The sequence below is a fragment of the Rhineura floridana genome, chromosome 1 (assembly GCF_030035675.1).
Source record: "Rhineura floridana isolate rRhiFlo1 chromosome 1, rRhiFlo1.hap2, whole genome shotgun sequence".
In the NCBI taxonomy this organism is placed as follows: Eukaryota; Metazoa; Chordata; class Lepidosauria; order Squamata; family Rhineuridae; genus Rhineura; species Rhineura floridana.
The window spans coordinates 290,593,396-290,615,241 of NC_084480.1; the positions used below are offsets into that span (position 1 = coordinate 290,593,396).

Below are 21,846 nucleotides of genomic sequence, written 5' to 3' on the forward strand. Positions count from 1 at the left end.
TGCATCCCCCTCTAGGATGCACACCTTAATGTGGTGAGGGGGTTTGAGAGTGTTGAAGAAGCTGAGAGCAATGCTGTCAGGAGTCTAGACCAAGAGGCTAGACTCCTAGCAGGGGCACCCAAGGCAGAATGGTTAAAGCTGAGACACCAGACTAAGATGCATCCAAACTCAGAGGAAGGCAATGGTAAACCACCTCTGAATACCTCTTACCACGCAAACTCTATGAGCAGAGTATCCAAAATGCAACACGAGATAGTGCTGGAAGATGAGACCCCCAGGTCAGAAGGCACTCACCGAGCTACTGGGGAAGAACAAAGGACAAGTATAAGTAGTGCTGTGACTAATGACACCACTGGGTCAAAGCTGAATGGAAGGCTAGAGGCTGTTGCACACAGATGCGAAAGGAGAGTCCAGAGTATACAACATACACAACAGGAACGTGGAATGTGAGAAGCATGAACCAGGCAAAGTTAGAAATTGTAAAGCAAGAAATGGAACGCATCAACATTACAATACTTGGTGTGAGTGAATTAAAATGGACGGGAATGGAACACTTTCAATTAGGCAACTACAAAATATTTTATGCAGGAAATGAGAAATCCAGAAGAAACGGGGCTGCTTTAATAGTGAAAAGTGATGTAGCAAAAGCAATTAGGAGCTATAATGCAAAGTCTGGCCTAGTGATATCAATGAGATTAAACAGGAATCTTATTAACATAACCATCATCGAAGTCTATGGTCCAACGGCAAACGTAGAGGAGGAATTGCAGAGATTTTATGTAGAAGTACAGGAAGAAATGGATCATACATCAAAACAAGATATGATGATAATCGTGGAATGCCAAAGTAGGGAACAGAGAAGAACTATAAATTGTGGGAAAATGGGGCTTAGGAGATAGAAATGAAGCAGGAGAGAGACGTATTGAATTGCAGTTGAGGGGCAAAATAAGACACTGACACATCAGCTTGGGTTAAACAAGGGCCACTTTATTAAATTACAGCAGACAAACCCAATTTTAAAGTGACCTGCAGAGGGAAAATCTAGGTGCGGGACTATCTATAAGCAAGTAGCTTGCTATACAGCTCTTGGGCGACCAGCCGCTGCCGGGGCAAGGGCAAGCCCATCTGCTTACCCCTTACCCCGGCCACACCTTGTAGGTGAGTAGGGGGGCCTTCCCACGTCATCCCCACCCGGGGTTGAATAGTAATAATAATTATTATTGTTATCTTTATTTATACCCCTGGGTAGATGAGATAAGTTGGCCCCAGAGGCAGCCCATATCCGCAATTCCAAAGAGGAAGGTAGGAGGGGCAGCTGGGCTTAAATAAGCCCTCCAGCCTCCCCCCTCCCTTCAGCCAAGTCGCGCTTGCATCATAGGTGCGACGTGTGACTTTGCCCCATTTAAAGATGGAAGCAGCAGCTTTGCCCCCATCTGCAATTATGCCCTGCCCGTCAGCTGTGCGGCGAGTGGGGCGTCATTTCTGTGAAGCCAAAAATTTGTTTCTTGCAAACACATTTTTTGAGCAACCGAAAAGACGACTGTACACGTGGACATCACTAAATGGTCAATATAGGGATCAAATTGATTATATAATTGGTAGCAGAAGATGGAGAATTTCCATACTTTCTGCAAAAACAAGACCAGGTGCAGACTGTGGTATAGATAATGAACTGGTAATATAAAAAATCAGAGTAAAGCTAAAGAAGAACAACAAAGCAATCATAATGCCAAAATACAATTTAAATAACATCCCAGAGGAATATAAAGATCAAATAAGGAACAGATTTGAGGCTTTAAACTTGGTTGATAGAAAACAGAAGAACTATGAATTGAAGTCAGAGACATGATCAGGGAAGAATGCAAAAAACAATACCTCTAGTTAAAAGAGAGAGAGAGACCTCAATGGATGACTGAAGATGGACTCAATGGATGACTCTTAAAATGGTTAAAGAATGAAGTAAAGTAAAAGCAAAAGGAGAAAGAAACATGGTCAGAACCTTAAATAAAATAATACAGCAACTACTATGTAGGGACAAAGAGAACTATTACAATAGTTGTATAGAAATAGAAGAGGACCACAAAAAGGGTAGAACAAGATCCCTATTTGAAAAGATTAGAGAAATTAAAGGGAAATGTAAACCAAGAGTAGGGATGTTGAATAATCAACAGGGCAACACGCTGACTGACCAAGATGGAATAATATGTACGCCGCCTAGAGTGGCTTCAGCCAGATAGGCGGCCTAAAAAAATTAAATTATTATTATTATTATTATTATTATTATTAAAAGGAAGATGGAAGCAATACACTGAAGGACTATATAAAAGAGATACAAGGATGACAGATTCAATCATAGAGGAACTGTATGATGAAGAACCATACATTTTACAGTGTGAGGTGAAAGCTGCTCTTATAATACTTGGAAGAAACAAATCATCAGGAATAGATGGCATACCAATAGAGTTGCTACAAGCAAGTGAGACTGAATCTGCCCAAATTTTGACAAAACATTGTCAAGAAATATGGAAAACTAAACAATGGCTCACAGACTGGAAGTGTTAAATATGCACCGCAATTCCAAAGGGATTCCAAGAAATGCAGTAATTATCTAACTATTGCCTTAATGTCCCATACAAATAAAGTAATGCTCAAGATTCTTCAACAAAGGCTCTAATCATATGTGGAGCAAGAAATGCCAGACATCCAAGCTGGATTTAGAAAGACAAGAGGCATCAGAGATCATATCGCAAACATACATTGGATAATGGAACGGACCAAGGAATTTCAGAAGAAAATCGCCCTGTGCTTGATAGATTACAGCAAAACCTTTGACTGTGCAGATCATGAAAAACTATGGAATGCTTTCCAAGAAATGGAGGTACCACAGCATCTGATTCTCCTGATCCACAACCTATACTCTGCACAAGAGGCTACTGTAAGGACAGAATATGGAGAAACTGATTGGTGAGACAGGGGTGTATTTTATAATCTTATTTGTTTAATCTATATACAGAAAGTATCATACTTAAAACAGGATTGGACCAAGATGGAGGTGTGAAAATTGGAGGGAGAAATATCAATAATTTAAGATATGCAGACAATACCATACTCCTAGCAGAAACCAGCAATGATTTGAAAGAAATCCTGATGAAAGTTAAAGAGGAAAGCAGAAAAGCAGAACTACAGCTGAACATCAAGAAGACTAAAATAATGACAAGAGAAGATTTATGTAACTTTAAAGTTGACAACGAGGACTTTGAGCTTATCAAGGATTATCAATTCCTTGCCACAGTCATTAACCAAAATGAAGACAATAGTCAAGAAATCAGAAGAAGGCTAGGACTGGGGAGGGTAGCTAGGAGAGAACTAGAAAAGGTCCTCAAATGCCAAGATGTATTACTGATCACTAAAGTCAGGATAATTCAGACCATGGTATTCCCAATCTATGTATGGATGTGAAAGTTGTACAGTGAAAAAAGCAGATAAGAGAAAAATCCACTCATTTGAAATGTGGTGTTGGAGGAGAGCTTTGCGCATGCTATGGACCACGAAAAAGACAAAAATTGGGTGTTAGAGCATATTTTATTGTTATGTACTGCCTTCAAGTCAATTCCGACTTATGGTGCCCCTATGAATAGGGTTTTCATGAGGCTGAGAGGCAGTGACTGGCCCAAGGTCACCCAGTGGGCTTCATGGCTATGTGGGGATTCGAACCCTGGTCTCCCAAGTCATAGTCCAGCACCGTAACTATTGCTAGAAGCTAAAATGATGATACTGAGGTTATCATATGCTTTGGACACATAATGAGAAGACATGATTCACTAGAAAAGACAATAATGTTGGGAAAAACAGAAGGGACTAGAAAAAGAGGAAGGGCAAACAAGAAATGGATTGATTCCATAAAGGAAGCCACAGACCTGAACTTACAAGATCTGAACAGGGTGGTTCATGACAGATGCTCTTGGAGGTCACTGATTCATAGGGTCGCTATAAGTTGTAATCAACTTGAAGGCACATAACAACAATGTATGGGGACATTTAAGCCTTCTCTTCCCAGCTGTGATATTGGTAAAAATCGACCACCATGTGGCAATTAGCATTAGAAAAAACTTCCCAGTGCTGCCAATGGGAGATAATGCTCATTGCCACATAGGGATGATTTTTACCAAAATTAAGGCTGGAGAGGGAATTGTGAAACCTCCCTCCCTGCACCCTGTTGACAAATGCCTTCCTGCAGCTGTTCTTTTGTTTTTAAAAAAGTATGACTTGATTGCTAATCATGTCATTAACTTATATGGGTGTCTCATGTGGTAGAGTGAGAAGACGTAAAAGAGAAGACGAGATTAACTTTCCAGTGGTTTGCTAGTTACATCTTGTCACCACCAATCAGAACTCTGCCCTACTAAAGTACAGCCACCGAGAAGGTCTACGTGCAGTTCAGAACATGGAGTACACTGTTTGACCTTTCTGTTTCTGTTCAGTACTTCTTTCCTCTCCTTTTCTTTGGGGCTTCCACCTTATGCACACCACTACTCTTATAATCACTTTTGTAGTGATTTTCTTCATGGTGCCTTCTGTCTCATCCTTCCCTTCTTATGATTCCTAAGGTTCTTAATCCTTCGTGCCTTCTCTGCCCACCCACCCACAACTCCTCTAGTTAACATATGGGCCACATATTAGCTCCTTCCCCCGCTCTGGCTTCTCTGTTGTCTGACTGAGGGATAGCAGATGGAGTGTTCTCCAGATGTTGCTGGACTACAGTTCCCATTTGTCCTAGCCAGCATGGCCAGTGGCCAAGGAAGTTGTAATCCAGCAATATCTGGAGGGCACCACGTTTGCTGTTCCTGGTCTGGCTCCTAAGCTCTCTTCAGTTCAGCTCTTTTCTTGGAAAGAAAACACACGCACATGCACACACGCACACACATTTTCCTTGCAAGTGTTGCCACCTGCAAAGTCTGTTATTGTACACCAATATGGATATGATTATAAATCATAAATAGAATTAGAGATTTGTAAGTGACCCAGTGAATAATGCATCCTGACACCTGTATTTCGGAACGATTCCTATATTCTGTTTCTACTACAATAATTTGCTGAAGGGAACCTAGCTTGGCCTGGCTTAGGCTCTGGGAGAGTGGGGGAAACAACAGATAGAAGTTCAATTGAGACCTCTTAGTATTACTCAAAAGAGACAAGTGGGAGAGACATTATTGAAAGTAAAGTTCTAACTACTCAAACATCTAAAGGCTTTTGAAAACTTTATACAAAACCCCAGTTAATTCTGTCATGCGTAAAGTGCCAAAAGACAGAGCAAGGATGAATGTTAATCCACTTTTATAAAATCAAAGGGTTCATATATTATTTTTTGCTGTAAAGAAATAATTTGAATAAAATTTGACCCTTTCTTCAATAGTCTGGGGGTCAAATGGAACCCACCATTAAAATTCTCTAATATCTTTCTTGTATTAGCATTTCAAAACTCAATTTAAATATTCACAGAGCTCTTTTTAATAAACTTAACAAAATTCAGGTAATTTCCTTCAACTTTCTTGATTGAAGGAAAGCAGTAGGTGGAGATATAAAAAAGATGTACAGCTATGAGCAAAACCTGAAATCAATTATATATATATAAAAACACATGGAATGAAATTAATCAAAAGGATAATTTTTCTACTATATGATTCTCTGGTCTGCTACCTGCAGGCAAGGAACATAAATGAAAAAAAAATCCCTCCACATTCCTCTTTCAGATAAGGAAAAAAATTAATAAAAATGTTTCTTTCCTACAGAGCCCCTGATGCAACTTACTTTAAAAGTTAAAAGCTGCAGGAAGAACTTGCTCATTTTAAATAGCTCCCATTTTTTTTGACCAGAAAAAAATAGCTTCTGCCTTGCTCTTAAGCTCAATTTCATCAGGTTTGTGTGGATTTGTGTGTCTAGAAACACATCTATATCCTCCCAGTCCTTGTTAAACTGCTGTCAAGCAACTTGTAAAGATTTCCTGTGGACCATACTCAGAAAGGGCTTGAGAAAATGTTTTATTTTCAAAATAAGTGACAAATAGTTTTTACCTTGAACCTGTTCCAAAGCTGGAGTGCCATTCTGCTCCTGATTGGGAGCAGCACAGTGTTCCCCTGCCTAAACTCATCTGTCACTAAACCCAAATAGTGGACAGCAAGAGCCCCTTGGTTAGGTCTTAGACACTGCCATGTGCCCTCAGAACCATCACCAGGTATGTTAGGTTCAGGGAAGAGGGAAGGGGCAATGGTGAGGGTTCATGGTAGGTTGGCCAAAATGAGCCTATGTTGAGCTTGAGCGCTGAAGAGGTCTGGACCCAATAACATGGACTTGGAGTGTATTCACATTATAAAAACCCACATTTTGAATCTCCTCTTTTTAAGACCCTCTCTGTCACTACCTTGTTCAGATAGAGTAGAGATGACAGCTTCCAACATTCATTTCACAATGGACCAGGCTTTCATTTTTTTATATTTCTAGGACAGATAGCTTAGATACAGCATAAGATACTGTTCTAGTCAGTTGGGATTTTGGTAGACCTGAACGTTGATAGAACTTGGAATTTGATTTATCAGTTTGCCTCCAGAGACTGAGATGAAGTAAACTTTTTTGACCTCATCGAGTCTGCTTTAATGCTTCAGAGAGCTCTTCCGGTGGTGTACATTTCTAGGAATGTTGTTGATTTTGATTATGGGATCTCAGAATAAATGACAGAAAGTAGAGAGAAATGCCACTCTTAAGGCACTGGTTATATAATTTGTCACTGTATAGTAAATTTAGTTTCATTACAATTACTTTATTCTTTCCTAGAGTATAGAATAATAATTCTGGTGTAAGCTCAGTTTCGATGTTTAATTATTTCAGTGCGTCGACATTGGCATAAGACAATGTTGGGGTAGACTAATGTGTGTGCTGTTACCAATACTGTAATGTGGCAAAAAGGTTGGATATTTTAAATTAAATTTAATTTTTTTGAAAGCAGAAAGGTACGCTTATGACATAGTGGCAAAAATTGCAGTTATGTAAGAATGAAAAAGGAGCATACAAGCAGGGATGGATTCCGTTGGCTCAGATACAAGAATACTATTATATTATATCATGTTTTCCTCTTTAAAGGAATGTGTTGTTTCTTTCTTGTTTCTGTCTGCTTTTCTGAAGTACCTTATTATCTTTTTCTTCATTTTTAGAGAATTAAGGTCATGATTGACTGAATTGCCTACCTTTTGCACTGTATTCAAAAGTGTGAAGTGATTCTATCTATCTATATCTATCTATCATCTATCTATCATCTATCTATCATCTATCATCTATCATCTATTATGGAATGATCTGTGTGACGAGGTACGCTTGGCGCCAACACTGTTATCTTTTCGGCGCCAGGTCAAGACTTTCCTCTTCTCCCAGGCATTTTAGCATGTGTTTTATATTGTTTTAAGTTTTTAAATTGTGTTTTAAATTGATTTTTAAAAGATGTATTTTAAACTGCATTTGTTTTTAGTTACTGTAAACTGCCCAGAGAGCAAGTATAATAAATAATAAATAAATAAATAAATCTATCATCTATCATCTTTCATCTATCATCTATCTAAATGTAACATTCACTAATGCGGTTTAAGAAGGTACAGTAGGGCCCCGCTCATACAGCGGGTTACATTCCGGACCCCCGCTGTAAAGCGAAAACCGCTGTAAAGTGGATCCCATTGACTTACATTGACCAAAATGGCACCCGGCGGCAAAAAAACTCTGTAAAAGCGGAACAAGTGCTGTAAAGCAGGGCCTTTCTACAATTCACAACCGCTGTATTAGCGGAACGCTGTAAAGCGAAGCGCTGTAAAGCAGGGCCCTACTGTACCTATAGCCAACAGATATTTCTATTGAACTTTAAAAAGCAGAGAAATTGGCCAGCTATAGTGAATACACCAGGGGAGCAGGAGGCCTGACCTCCTCTCTGAGATACTGTACTGACCTACATATGTGTAAAAATGCAAACACAAGTTGGGTTGGTCTTTCACAGTTCAATCCACTTTCTGTGTAGCTTGGAAGAATTTGGTAACATGTGCCTCTGAACATATGGTGAGTGGTAGCAACACCTGCAATCAGGACTACATCTCCAAAGAAGATGGAGAACTACATTTTTGTATCTTTGTTGGTGTTCTTCTTACTTTGCTTCTTTCCTGAGTTACTACTATTTCTACAGAGAATCTAACCTAGAAAATTATACTTCTCTCATTATTCATCCTAGAAATCAGTGTCAAATGTATTTTTTATTAAATTCAAAGCCTTTTACTGGTCAGTGTTGTGATGGTGAAGAAGCCTTTTCTATTTAATTGAGCCATTCAAGAGGCAGCTAGAGAGCCATCTGTCGGGAGTGCTTTGATTTGGATTCCTGCATTGAACAGGGGGTTGGACTCGATGGCCTTGTAGGCCCCTTCCAACTCTACTATTCTATGATTTCAAACCGGAGGTTATGTTCTATTTCTATTTTGGGTGCATTAACAGTTGAATCTGAAACTGCAGTTTGATGTAAAATCAGACTGATTACAATATGTTACTACTTAAACAATGAGACTAGCTATTGGAAAAAATAAACTTGGCTTGCCCAAGATGCATGTTTTCAGCCTGCTATGCTTAAACTACTCCACTTAAGGAAAGATGGGAATGGCTAATTAAAAACATGAAGCACACCTAGAATTTTGCTAGAATATATTTCACCTCCCACTGTTTTATCTTGTGCACATTGATACACTTCTCATGTCCATTGAAAACGATTCTGCAGAATAGTCAGTGCCATTATTCCACAATTGTTTCTAGAGGGTTTTTTTTTTAGTGTTGCTGTACTTCACATATTCACAGAAATAGAAGCAAAAGAAAATAATTTTCTATAGGAAACTTCACTAAAATTGCAAAGTAAATCAATAATATTTAAAGTGACTATCTGAACTGTATCAACTGTCTTAATCTTGTTGTTTCCTCGCTACTAAAACAAGATCAGTACAGCACATGTCTTGTTTCTGTTATTTGGGCTGATTGCAGGTGTTGGCACCACTCACCATATGCTCAGACACATGTTACCAAATTTTTCCAAGCCACACAGGAAGTGGATTGGACTGTGAAAGACCAACCCAAATTGTTTTTGCATTGTTACAAATTTGTAGGCAGTACAATATCTCAGAAAGGAGGTCAGGTCTCCTGCTCCCCTGGTGTATTCACTATTGCTGCCCAATTCCCCTGCTTTTTAAAGTTCAATAGAAATATCTGTTGGCTATAGGTACATTCTTATATGTTAAGTTTTTTTCCCCCTGTTAGTGAATTTCTCTGCTTTTTAATCTGGGAGGTTAGAATGGGATCCTGTGCAAATTTGCTGAGAATGGATCGATGATTTGTATGTTTATTGAGTTAACTGGGATTTACTCCCCTGCAATCATGCTTAGGGTAGGTGAAGCTGACCACAGGGGGGATGGGGTGGGGAGGAGGAGGAAGGGCAGGGATACAGGAGGAGAGGTATGGGAGCAGGCAGGAGAGGGAGGGGAGGAGGAGGGCAGATTTGATCATTTGCATGTTTATTGAGTTCAGTGGGATTTATCTCAGTGCAATCATAGTTAGGATAGGTAAAACTGACCATGGGGGGTGGAAGGGAGGGAGGGATAACTGGAGTGGGCAGGGGAGGAGGAAGAAGGAAGAGTGGAGGAGAGGAAGAAGGGAGGAAGGAAGGAGGGGAAGCCAGGTCTGATCATTTGCATGCTTATTGAGTTCCGTGGAACTTACTCCTGTGCAATTATGGTTAGGATAGATATAGGTGAGCATGGGGCAGGAGAGGGGAAGAAGGAGGAAGGCAGGGGAGCGGGGAGCAGAAGGAGGGGAGGGGCAAGGAGGGGATTGGAAGGGGATAGGGGAGGAAGAGGGAGGGGCAAAGGAAGGGGAGGGAAGGGGCAAGAGGGATGGGATAGGAAGAAGGGGAGGGAAGGGGCAAGAGGGATGGGATAGGAGGCAGTGGAGGGAAGGGGCAAGAGGGATGGGATAGGAGGGAGTGGAGGGAAGGGCAGCTTTTATCATTTGCATGCTTTTTGAGTTCAGTGGGGTTTACTCTTGTGCAATCATGCTTAGGATAGGTGAAACTGACCTGGGGAGGGGAAGAGAGGGGAGGAGGAGGGCAGAAAGGGAAGGAGGAGGGAGAGAGAGAGGAGGAAGGGGGAAGAGATTGGGTGTGTGGGCACTGGGCAGAGGGGAAGCCCCTTTCCTTTCCAAAAGGAAAACATTGTGAACAGTATCGTTGTTCAGCGTTTTCCCAAACTTTTTATTCTATAGCAGGCACGTGTAGTCTCCCACGCAAATTTAATCAAAGCTGTCCCTGGCCACATCCATACCAGACCTATATTTCACTTTAGACAATCATGGCTTGCCCTCAAAGAATCCTGGGAAGTGTAGTTAGTGAAGGGTGCTGAGAGTTGGTAGGAGATGCCTTGTTCCCCTCACAGAGCTGCAATCAGAGCTGACTGTTAAATCACTCTGGCCACTGGAACTCTGTTAGGGGAATTCATTTCATTGGCGATCACTTCTGGTCAAGTAAGATTGTCTTCCAAGATAAGGTCTTTAACAGTAGGTCCTTAAGTGACTGTGGAGGCCAATTCTGGATCCACACAGCCTCCCACAGTGAGGACATAGGTTTCCAGATGGAAGTTGGTCGCAATGAGAATTTGTTTGACGTGCCTTCCGCTTAGCTCGTTTGTCCTGTTTGCCCTATATTTGTGTTTCTTCGAAGTCCACAGCATCTTTGATAATAGCAGACCTCCATTTGGGACGTACATGGGCCAAGACTTGTCGATGTTCATGTTACATTTTTTTTAGATTCACTTTAAGAACATCTTTAAACCTCTTTTGCTGTCCACCAATGTTCCGTTTCCATCCTTAAGTTGGGAGTGAAGTAGTTGCTTTGGAAGACTGTGATTAGGCATTTGAACAACATGGCTGGTCCAGTGAAGTTGATGTTGAAGGATCATTGTTTCAACATTGGTGGTCTTTGCTTCTTCAAAATGCTAACATTAGTCCATCTGTCTTCCCAAGTAATTTGCAGAATTTTCGGAGGCAGCGTTGGTGGAATCTTCCAAGAAGTTGGGAGTGGCGTTTATAAATGGTCCATGTTTCACAGGCATACACTAAGGTCGGTAATACAATGGCTTTGTAAATAAGCATTTTGGTCTCCCTGCAAATACCCCGATCCTCGAACACTCTACGTTTCATTCGGGAGAATGCGCACTCGCAGAGCTCAGACAATGTTGAATTTCAGCATCGATGTCAGCTTTTACAGAGAGATGGCTGCCGAGATAGGGGAAGTGATCAATGTTCTCCAACGTCACACCATTATGCTGGATTGATGGTGCTGTAGAGGGACTAGTTCGCACCTGTTGATGAAGCACTTTGGTTTTTTTAATATTAAGTGAGACCCCAAGCTTTTCATATGCTTCTGCAAAGACATGTAGGATAGTTTGAAGATCTTTCTCTGAATGTGTGGAGACTACATTATCATTGGCATACTGAAGTTCTATGACAGAAGTTGACATTACCTTACTTTTTGCTTTCAGCCTACTGAGATTAAAAAGCTTTCATCTGTTCAATATATGATTTCCACACTCTTCTCTCGGCACCCTTCACAAACTACATTTCCTGGGTTTCTTTGGGGAACGCCATTACTGTCTTGAGTGAAATAAAGGTCTGGCATGGGTGTGGCCCCCTGATTAGGGAAACCCAGCAGCTGTGAGTCTGGCTTTGAGAACACTGACAGTTGGTTCTTACTAAGCATGCCCGGCCTTATCATTGACTTCAATGCTAAATTTCTTAAATTAATTAAAAATCAGCTAGGCATATTTTTAACTTTTAAACTGCAGAAGATGAAGGTCAGATTATGGGGCAAGGTCAGTAAAGGATTACAGGTACTCTGTGAACATGGCTGATTTTTAATTAATTTCAACAAATTACAAGAACTCTGACAGAAAAAAGTTCAAAAGCAGTCTGGTTTCTCTCTCTCTCTTTACACTTTGAACTCTCAATTCTCTCTGACTGTTTTGTGTATTGCCATGAAAATTTGCAGGGTTGTTGAGCAAGCGTTTCTGAGTTCACAATTGTAAGTTTTGTAAGGTTTTGTTTTGAAATGAGCTTATGGGAAGTATCAGAATGGCACGGAGGGTGTATAACACTGCAGAATGCAAAAAATCCACGCTGGCTGTAGTATACAGCCACTCTCATGGGTGTAGAATAAGGCCATTAATGCTAGAAATACATAGCTTTGAGTGAAATTGGGTATTAAATACAGAAGTAGTATAGTACTATAAAATAGAATAATTCATAAGTATGCAGTACAAATCTTAAAACTATTTTGCAGATTTATTAAAGGTATGTTATTTACAAAAGAGAATGCTGTTACTTATTTTGGAACCTTATAGGTTCTTGCTGACAGGTTCTAAAGATTCCAGAGACACCGTTGCTGATACCTGCCTCTAAGTGGATATCTCTCCAGGCCAATCTTCTGAAACCTCCACCCAGGCCACAACCCTGTTCAGCTACTGAATTTGCCTCTGTGCCCCACAGCTCCTCTGGTTGCACTCCTGCCAGTTGGATAGTATAGCCAGTGTTATATTTGAACTGCCTCATAGTGGTGGTGTCATCTCACACGAAAAGCCTTCCATGCATGCTACTAGGAGGGTTTAAAAAGTATTCCTTGTAAATTGTTGGCAGTGAAGAGTTAAGGAAGCCTGTTTTTATGTGAAATGAGGCTGAGGGACCCAGGGCAATTCCTGACAGTCCCTAATAATGACCAGGAGAACTATGGAATGAAGTCAGAGATGTTATCAGGGAAGAATGCAAAAAGACAATACCTCTAGTTAAAAAGAGAGAAGGACCTCAATGGATGACTGAGGAAACTCTTAAAATGGTTAAAGAGAGAAGGAAAGCAAAAGCAAAAGGGGATAGAAACATAGTCAGAACCCTAAATGCAACAATGCAGCGACTAGTACATAGGGACAAAGAACTATTACAATAGTTACTGTATAGAAATAGAAGAGGACAACAAAAAAGGCAGAACAAGAGCGCTGTTCCAAAAAGATTAGAGAAATTAAAGGGAAATTTAAACCAAGAGTAAGGATGTTGAATAATCTACAGGGAAACACACTGACTGACCGAGATGAAATAAAAGGAAGATGGAAGCAATACACTGAAGAACTCTATAAAAGAGATGCCAGGATGACAGATTCATTCACAGAGGCACCGTATGATGAAGAACCAAAAATTTTAGAATGCGAGGTGAAAGCTGCACTTAAAATACTTGGAAGAAACAAATCACCAGGAATAGATGGCATACCAATAGAGTTGCTACAAGCTACTGAAACTGAATCTGTCTAAATTTTGACAAAAATCTGTCAAGAAATATGGAGAACAAAACAATGGCCCACAGAATGGAAGCGTTCCGTATACATCCGAATTCCAAATAAAAGGGATCGCCGGGAATGCAGTAATTATCGAACGATTGCCTTAATATCCCATGCAAGTAAAGTAATGCTCAAGATTCTACAACAAAGGCTCTTACCATGTATGGAGTGAGAATTGCCAGACGTCCAAGCTGGATTTAGAAAGGGAAGAGGCACCAGAGATCATATTGCAAACATACGTTGGATAATGGAATGGAGCAAGGAATTTCAGAAGAAAATCACCCTGTGCTTGATAGATTACAGCAAAACCTTTGACTGTGTAGATCATGAAAAACTATGGAATGCTTTACAAGAAATGGGGGTGCCACAGCATCTGATTGTCCTGATGCGCAACCTATACTCTGGACAAGAGGCTACTGTAAGGACAGAATATGGAGAAACTGATTGGTTCCCCATCGGAAAGGGTGTGAGACGGGTGTATTTTATCACCCTATTTGTTTAATCTATACGCGGAACATAACATGGAAAGCAGGATTGGACCAAGATGAAGGAGGTGTGAAAATTGGAGGGAGAAATATCAATTAAGATATGCAGACGATACCATCCTACTAGCAGAAACTAGTAATGATTTGAAATGAATGCTGATGAAAGAGGAAAGCACAAAAGCAGGACTACAGCTGAACGTCAAGAAGACTAAAGTAATGACAACAGAAGATTTATGTAACTTTAAAGTTGACAATGAGGACATTGAAGTTGTCAAGGATTATCAATACCTTAGCACAGTCATTAATCAAAATGGAGACAATAGTCAAGAAATCAGAAGGCGGCTAGGACTGGGGAGAGCAGCTGTGAGAAAACTAGAAAAGGTCCTCCAATGCAAAGATGTATCACGGAACATTAAAGTCAGGATAATTCAGACCATGGTATTTCCAATCTCTATGTATGGATGTGAAAGTTGGACAGTGAAAAAAGCGAATAAGAGAAAAATCAACTCATTTGAAATGTGGTGTTGGAGGAGAGCTTTGTGGATAGCATGGACTGCAAAAAAGACAAATAATCGGGTGTTAGAACAAATTAAACAAGAACTATCCCTAGAAGCTAAAATGATGAAACTGAGGTTATCATACTTTGGACACGTCATGAGAAGACATGATTCATTAGAAAAGATAATGATGCTGGGAAAAACAGCAGGGTGTAGAAAAAGAGGAAGGCCAAACAAGAGATGGATTGATTCCATAAAGGAAGCCACAGACCTGAACTTACAAGATCTGAACAGGGTGGTTCATGACAGATGCTCTTGGAGGTCGCTGATTCATAGGTTCGCCATAAGTCGTAGTAGACTTGGAGGCACGTAACAACAGCAGTGGTAGGGTTGCCAGGTCAGAAGCATTCCAAACCCTGAGATTTCAGGAGTGGACCCTCGTGATATCATTAAGCACGACACATTACACATCAACCACAGTTGCTTGGAGCATACAATTCAAACAAAAAAAATCCACTGATTGGAAATTAAGATAGAAATCTTAGCTAAATGAGGGTGTTCCCAAGTCCAGATGAATGACAGGATCATTCCTTCTGACCTGCTTAGGGAGCCTGGGTAGGGAACATTTAATCTAGCCTACTTGCTTCTGCCAAAAAGGTTTTAAGTGCCCTCAAGCCAGGCCAGCACCAAAAGGCCATTGTGGGAAGAAGGGACCCTAGTGTTGTGGAACTGTTAGATGTGAACACTCAGGAGTAAAGATGGATGCCCTAAAGGCTGCAGTTCTAAACACACTTACTAAGGAACTATACCCAATAGAACTCATCAAGACTTCCTTCTGAGTATATATGGTTAGGATTGTGCTGTTGGTAAGGCTTGACTAGGGATCCTCTGCAAAACTAACCATATCAAAGCAGAGTTGGCAACCCCCCTGCTTGAAATGCCCTGCCTGCCTTTTAACCTGCCTGCTCCAAACTGCTTTACAGACTTCACCCTTCACTATAGAGAGAGGTTTGAGAAATGACTAAGAGTTAAGAAGATTCTCTACACTTTTCTGCCTACCCTGTGGGCTGCTATGAACTCTCTAGAATTGGGTTGGCTGTCAAAGTGAGTAACAATAATAAGCAATTGAAGCCACACTTCCCAGTATGTGACTTCTCTTTTACCACTATTGGGGAAGAAACAAACCATCATGCAAACAACAAGGTGCATCATTAGTTGGTTTAAGGGGGTTCAGCTGAGCTTTTGGAACCACTGTTTTTACTTCTATGGATGCAAGGTCAGAGGTAAATGAAATGCAAAAAGAAAAAGGAAAGACAGAGGTGATTTCCTAAATGCAATGCCATACCAACCACAACTAGATTCCTGTGAGTAAAGCAGAAAACTCAGCATCCCACAACCAATTAGGGTTCCTAACCAAAAACCAAAACTACAAAAACTCTGGCATTCAGTCAGCCAAAGTCACAGAAATCCCCATGTAGCACAAGCCGACTCGGGGTCTGCAGTTAGTGCACAATGCTATGGCACGATTGCTGACATGAATGAGACCCTGTCAGCACATAATACCTCTGCTCTGAAATCTGCACTGGTTGTAGATTTGCTACTAGGCCAAGTTCAAGGTGTGCTTTCTGTTACGAGTGCCACATAGTACTTGTTCTGCTCTTGTAAGAAATTGATCCTCTAGTGTGGCAGCACCTACACTTTAGAACTCCCTAATTGACATTAGGCAGGCACCTTCATTGTGCTCTTTTTGGCACCTGCTAAGAATATTTTTGTTTAGGCAAGCCTACCCAGGCATGTAGACACTATTACACTTTTAATCTGTTTTTAACTCATTGTTGGTTTTATTATTTTGAATGTTATTTTATTATTATTTATTATTTTAAATACCTGTCTTTAACTATTTTTGCCAATAATTTTATTGGTTTAATTCCTTACTCCTTGAGGTTTTTGCAATAAAGCAGTACATGAATGTAAGTAAAATACATAAATAAATTTCAGAGTCACTGTGCCCCTTGGGTCTTTTTCTTCTTTTAGGAACAAAGGAATCTGCCTTATACCAGCCATTTGGTACAGATGACATGGACTAGTATTGGCTCTCCAGGCTTCCAGGCAATAGTCTTCTCCAGATATTGATTTTGGACCTTTGCATGCAAAGTATGTGCCATCCCCCTGAGCTATAGCCCTGCCAGTGTTTAAAAAAGTATCTTTTAAAATTGTTCTTTTCATTTCACTAATGAATGCACAGCATACCTAGGACAGATCCATACCATGCAATTAAAACATATCCAAACTGCACTTGAAGCACATGAATCCCACCACAGAATCCTGAAAACTGTAGCTTGTTAAGGGTGGTGGGAACTATAATTGTGAAGGGGAAACCACACTTCCCCTGATTTTTTGGGGGAAGTCATGCACTTTAAATGCAAGTTGGATGTGCTTTCAATGTATTATGTGGATCTGCATTACCTATAAAATTTTTCTGCATATAAATCATTTTAATTAATTTTTAAAATGGAAATGAGCTACATAGTTTACTGGAGGACCATGGGCTACTCACCATCTCTCAGCCTAATCTGCCCTGAGGGTGAAAACAACAGAGGAAGAATGTGACCTTGTGATGTTCCTATATTAATGTATATATGGTAAGTGTTGTTGTTTTAGAAGATACATGGTAAGTGGAGTGAAAGAGGGGGAGTGAATGGGCAGTAGAATGCGAGATGATTGGCTGAGTGTTTAAAATGGCTGAATGTATAAAAGGAAGAGTGAGAGTGGAATCTGGGGGGGAGAAGAGAAAGAGTGGATTGCTTGGTGGGGTTTGAGAGAGTTGTTTGCCAGGAGACCGTGAAGAAGGAGGGAGGTGGAGTTCAGATTAGTATTGAGTAAAACCATATGCTTATGTGCCTTAAGAAGAAATCTTGTTAATCTTATTAGCTTTGTTATCTTTAATAAATACTTAATTTGGTTTATCAAAGGCCTGATCCTTGGCTGGGGTTTCACAGACCAGAAGGGAGGGTAAGGTAATGACCAAGGCTGAAGGGGAACTGTAACAAATGGTGGCAGCAGTGAAGAGAATAACAATACCAGTATTCAGAGTCTCTGGGAATACTAGTATTGGGACATTACTGGTGGTTGCCTAGCAGGGGGATCTGTTGAGATCTGTGCTAGAGCGGATAGGTAAACCATAAGAGAGTGCGGTCCGGACTGGTGGAGTCCCTGGTGGTGCCTAGAGACAGGCAGTAACCACGCGCAGGTAGGAACCTGACAGGGAGAGCCAGGGAAGGATGCATCACAGACCTCCCCAAGGAAGAAGGGCACACTTAAAATGTAGAGGAAATAATAATTTGTAAATAATAATTTACAACCATAATGTGAAATCAGATACGTATCAATTCATAGTATGAAAAAAAAAATTTATATAAGCATGAATGTCAAATATGTTTATTATTTACACAGCCTGTAAAGACATTTATAGTGCAATCCTATGCATGTTTACTCAGAGGCAAGTCCCAATGTATTCAATAGGGCTTACTCAAACAGAGAAGTGTACCTCAAGTAATAAAGAACATCACTCACCTAACCCAAAATTCAGAATCATGTCATTTTAAGCTGTTTTGCAACTGTTTTATACTTGTTTTATGGTTATTGGATATTAAGTGGCTTTATTTCTGGTCCTGAGCTGCCTTGGTTTCCAGCCCTACCTCACAGGGTTGTTGGAAAGATTCCATACACACGTACACTGGAGATGTAAAAATACATACACACTATATAATAGTTTATTGTCAAAACCAGTTGGTCATTGCAGAACTTTTTTTTAAAATTAGTATTAGTTTCCTACTAAATAAATGCAGTGACACCTAAGTACTAAACCTTGTCCAGTTGCTTAAAAAAGGATTGGAGGGGGAGAGAAAGATTTACAACACAATCCTTTGCTATGTTCACTCAAAAGTCCCATTGATTTACAGCACAATTCTAACCATGTCTACTCATATGTTAAGTCCTAGTGAAATCAATGGGGTTTACTGCCTGATATGTGGGATTAGCATTGCAGCTTTACTCCCAGAAAAGTGAGTATAGGATTAAAGCTTCATATTGAGAAGATTTTCAAAACAGGCTAGGAATTAGACAAATAAACTGCCCTCTTCAACAGCCCAGGAGAATTTAAACGTATTTGACTCCTTATAGTTAGAAAAGTTAAGATCCTCCGTGGCGCAGAGTGGTAAGCGGCGGTAACACAGCCGAAGCTCTGATCACGGCCGGAGTTCGATTCCAACGAAAGGAGGAAGTCGAATCTCCGGTAAAAGGCGTCGAGGTCCACTCAGCCTTCCATCCGTCCATGGTCGGTAAAATGAGGGGGGTAAAGAAAGGCCGGGGAAGGAACTGGCAATCCCACCCCACATATATGGTTTGCCTAGCAAATGTCGCAAGACGTCACCATAAGAGTCGGAAACGACTCGCACTACAAGTGCGGGGACACCTTTACCTTTAGTTAGAAAAGTATAATACATTGTAATGGCATCATAAGCTGCAGCATGTACACTTTTTAAAATTTCTGTTCAAAAATTATTTGAAAGCTAAAATGTATAATATGCTATTTTTTTTGCAAGGAATTAAAAAACTGCATGTACACTTTTATTATAATCATAACTGAAATTGTTTACTGTACATGCCTAGCAAGATCCTGTTGTGATCTTTGGTTCTAGATTTCCTGCTATATTATTGCAGAGAGAAAGGCAATCTTTCTGCTGCTGAACGTTATACACTCACTCAACTTCTGATGTGCAGACAAGCAGGAAAAGGAAACTGTTTTTAGGAGTTGCAATGAGTTTTAGCTGTTACCTGGAGGTCAGCAAATCTCTTGTCAATCACAACCCTGACTAAAAACCTGAAAGGGTGGGGATTAGAGCAGCTGACTTCTAACAAGTTGCGAGGGGAGGCAGCTGACTTTTTGTTGTATATCTCTTCAACCCCACCACCCAGAAACTTATTTTTTTAAAAAAGAAAGCTAAGACATCAGAGATTGGGGTAACTCACCCGGAGATCTGGAGAGGGCCCCCTAAAACTGGAGTCTCCAGGCAAAAACTGGAGATCTGGCAACCCTAAGCAGTAGTACTGGACTTCTTTGTGAGGAAGGGCGGGATGTAAATTTAAATAATAGTAATAATATTACTTTGCTTGGCACTTTAAAAAAACACTAAGCAATCATCAAGAGAATGAAAAAGTTTATTGGAAGTTTATAAAAGCATGTCACTGATTACTAAATGTGTTAGACAGTTTGCAAAGAATGGCTACAAATCGATGTTCTTTTTCTTATGCATTTTTATGGAAGCATACTCCTGAGTAAAGCTTGCAGTAGTTGTCATCTTAGGGATTCTTATTTTTAAATCTAATAATATGACATGTGTGTTTGAGTTACTACTTATTTGAACTTTATTTTCGCACACAGAAGAGTTTTCCAAAGCGACCTACAACATAAAATACATAAAAATTCCATATAAAACAATGTTAAGCGTGCTGATCCAAGAATATTTATAAAAAGAGAAATCTTACACATCCCACTAAAAGATGAGCACTAAAAGGCTCATCACATAATTTGCTATCCTTCCTTAACTATTAAAAATCTGGGTAGACTGAAAAGTTTTAGTCTAGTATCTAAAAGCAAACAGTGATAATGCCACAAGTACTTTCCTTTAGATAGCATATAACTAATGAGGGGCCACCAATGAGAAGGCCTGTTCTTGTATTGCCATCCTCTGCACCTCCTCTGAAGGAGGCACACAAAGAACAGCCTCTGATGATAAACACAGTGTTTAGGTAGGCTAATTTCTGGTCTGCTATATTAGATCTGTATAGCCTTCTTTTGAACATTTCTCCGTAAGTTATTTGGACTTCCCTTGGCTGATGAGTTTCTCTGCAGGCATGGGAATGTGCACATGGAGCTCCCCATTTCCACAAACTTAACTATGGAGAGTCACTCAATTAGTAAAAAGGGAAGTGTGGAAGGATTTATCCTCTAATAAAGAAAGTTTAAGGAAGCCTACTCTAGGGGACCCATGTAATCATATTATATCTAGGTGCACCTATGGCTTTGAATTGAAGCCAGTATCTATTTTTCCATGCAGAAGATAGAGACTTAAGCATGAAGACTTTCAATAATTTTTGGTCTGTCATTTCATACAATATCTATTTTTTCCAGGTAGAAAAGAACGTGCACTTAAAAATACGGAACACGATCCATTCAAAGAAGCAGGCTTTGCAGGATATTAGAGCTGATTGAAACAAACATTTGTTTTGAGTGTGCATGGGGAGGAACACATCAACAACCCCAGCCTCCTTTCCTCAAGAGGAGATTGGCAATGACAGAACACTGAAAGCTCTGACTGTCTTTTGATGGGCATATGTGTGTAGCTTCTCACATCGCAGAGCTTGGAAAAGTTACTTTTTTGAACTACAACTCCCATCAGCCCAATCCAGTGGCCATGCTGGCTGGGGCTGATGGGAGTTGTAGTTCAAAAAAGTAACTTTTCCAAGCTCTGCGTCACATGCAATGTGCACACAGCCTGTTGCCATGCACAAAGCTCTCTGGATTGCAGCCCTAACAATCTACTTGTGTGTATTAATCAGCTGTGCTTTATAACCTTTACTGTTTTAATTTAATTTTACTTGCTTTATTGTTTGAACAATTTGGATGTCCTGAGCATGTTTGTAGTTAAGCACAGTAAATAAATAAATATATTATCTGATGAAAACTTACAAAATTATAAAGTGATTGATTAATAGTACTGCATCAATAAGAAAAAAACATTTTTTGTAACCTGACAATTAATAAATGAGAGTGGTCAGATATACTAACATGTAATGTTACTTTGTATGATAGACCACTGATTGTATTTTTGTTTGAAAAATGATTGACTAAGCACTGAATCAAGCTTTGTATCTCTGTTTTAGCATTTTAGGTACATGCCCATTAAGGAAACTTATGGCCTGCTCTTCCCTCCTTTTTAATTTATATATGCTAATTATACAGAGGATGATTAAATACCGGAGAGCTCTCAGAAGTAGTTCAATATCTCATTTCTTGTGCCAGCTCATATGTCCTTAATGAATTTACTAACTGAATATTTATTTTGGAAGTAATGGGTGATATGTGACTTAGGGCGCAATCCCTCTGGTAGTTACACTGGGCCAAGGAAATTCAGGATGCCGCATAGCTGTGGAGGAGGAGGGAGGGTGTCGGTGCAGTTGGTCTGTGCCGACAGGAATCCCCCACCCGGGTGCAGCTGTTGCACAGACAATTAGGAGGGGGCTGGAACTACAAAAAATGCAAAGAAAACACAGTAAAATTTTTTTTAAAAAAGTTGGCAAGGTCCTAGTAACTGACTCCGGGGGGGGGGGCTTTTATCAATGCACCTAATTTATCCAAGTTAGCCA

General features: G+C 40.1%; 1 protein-coding gene across 7 annotated transcripts in view; it reads left to right on the top strand.

Annotated features, from left to right (window-relative positions):
* ZFPM2 (zinc finger protein, FOG family member 2) overlaps positions 1-21,846 on the top strand; it is a 529,061-nt gene that overhangs the window by 81,264 nt on the left and 425,951 nt on the right. The window contains exons 2-3 of one of the 7 annotated variants that reach the window (XM_061604862.1): positions 11,080-11,176; positions 16,453-16,572. The exons of 5 other annotated variants lie outside the window; for them this stretch is intronic. In XM_061604862.1, the coding sequence (XP_061460846.1) occupies positions 16,566-16,572 (7 nt within the window). In that variant the 5' untranslated portion in view covers positions 11,080-11,176; positions 16,453-16,565. The remainder of the gene's footprint in view (positions 1-11,079; positions 11,177-16,452; positions 16,573-21,846) is intronic. One more of the 7 variants, XM_061604870.1, reaches the window with a different exon arrangement.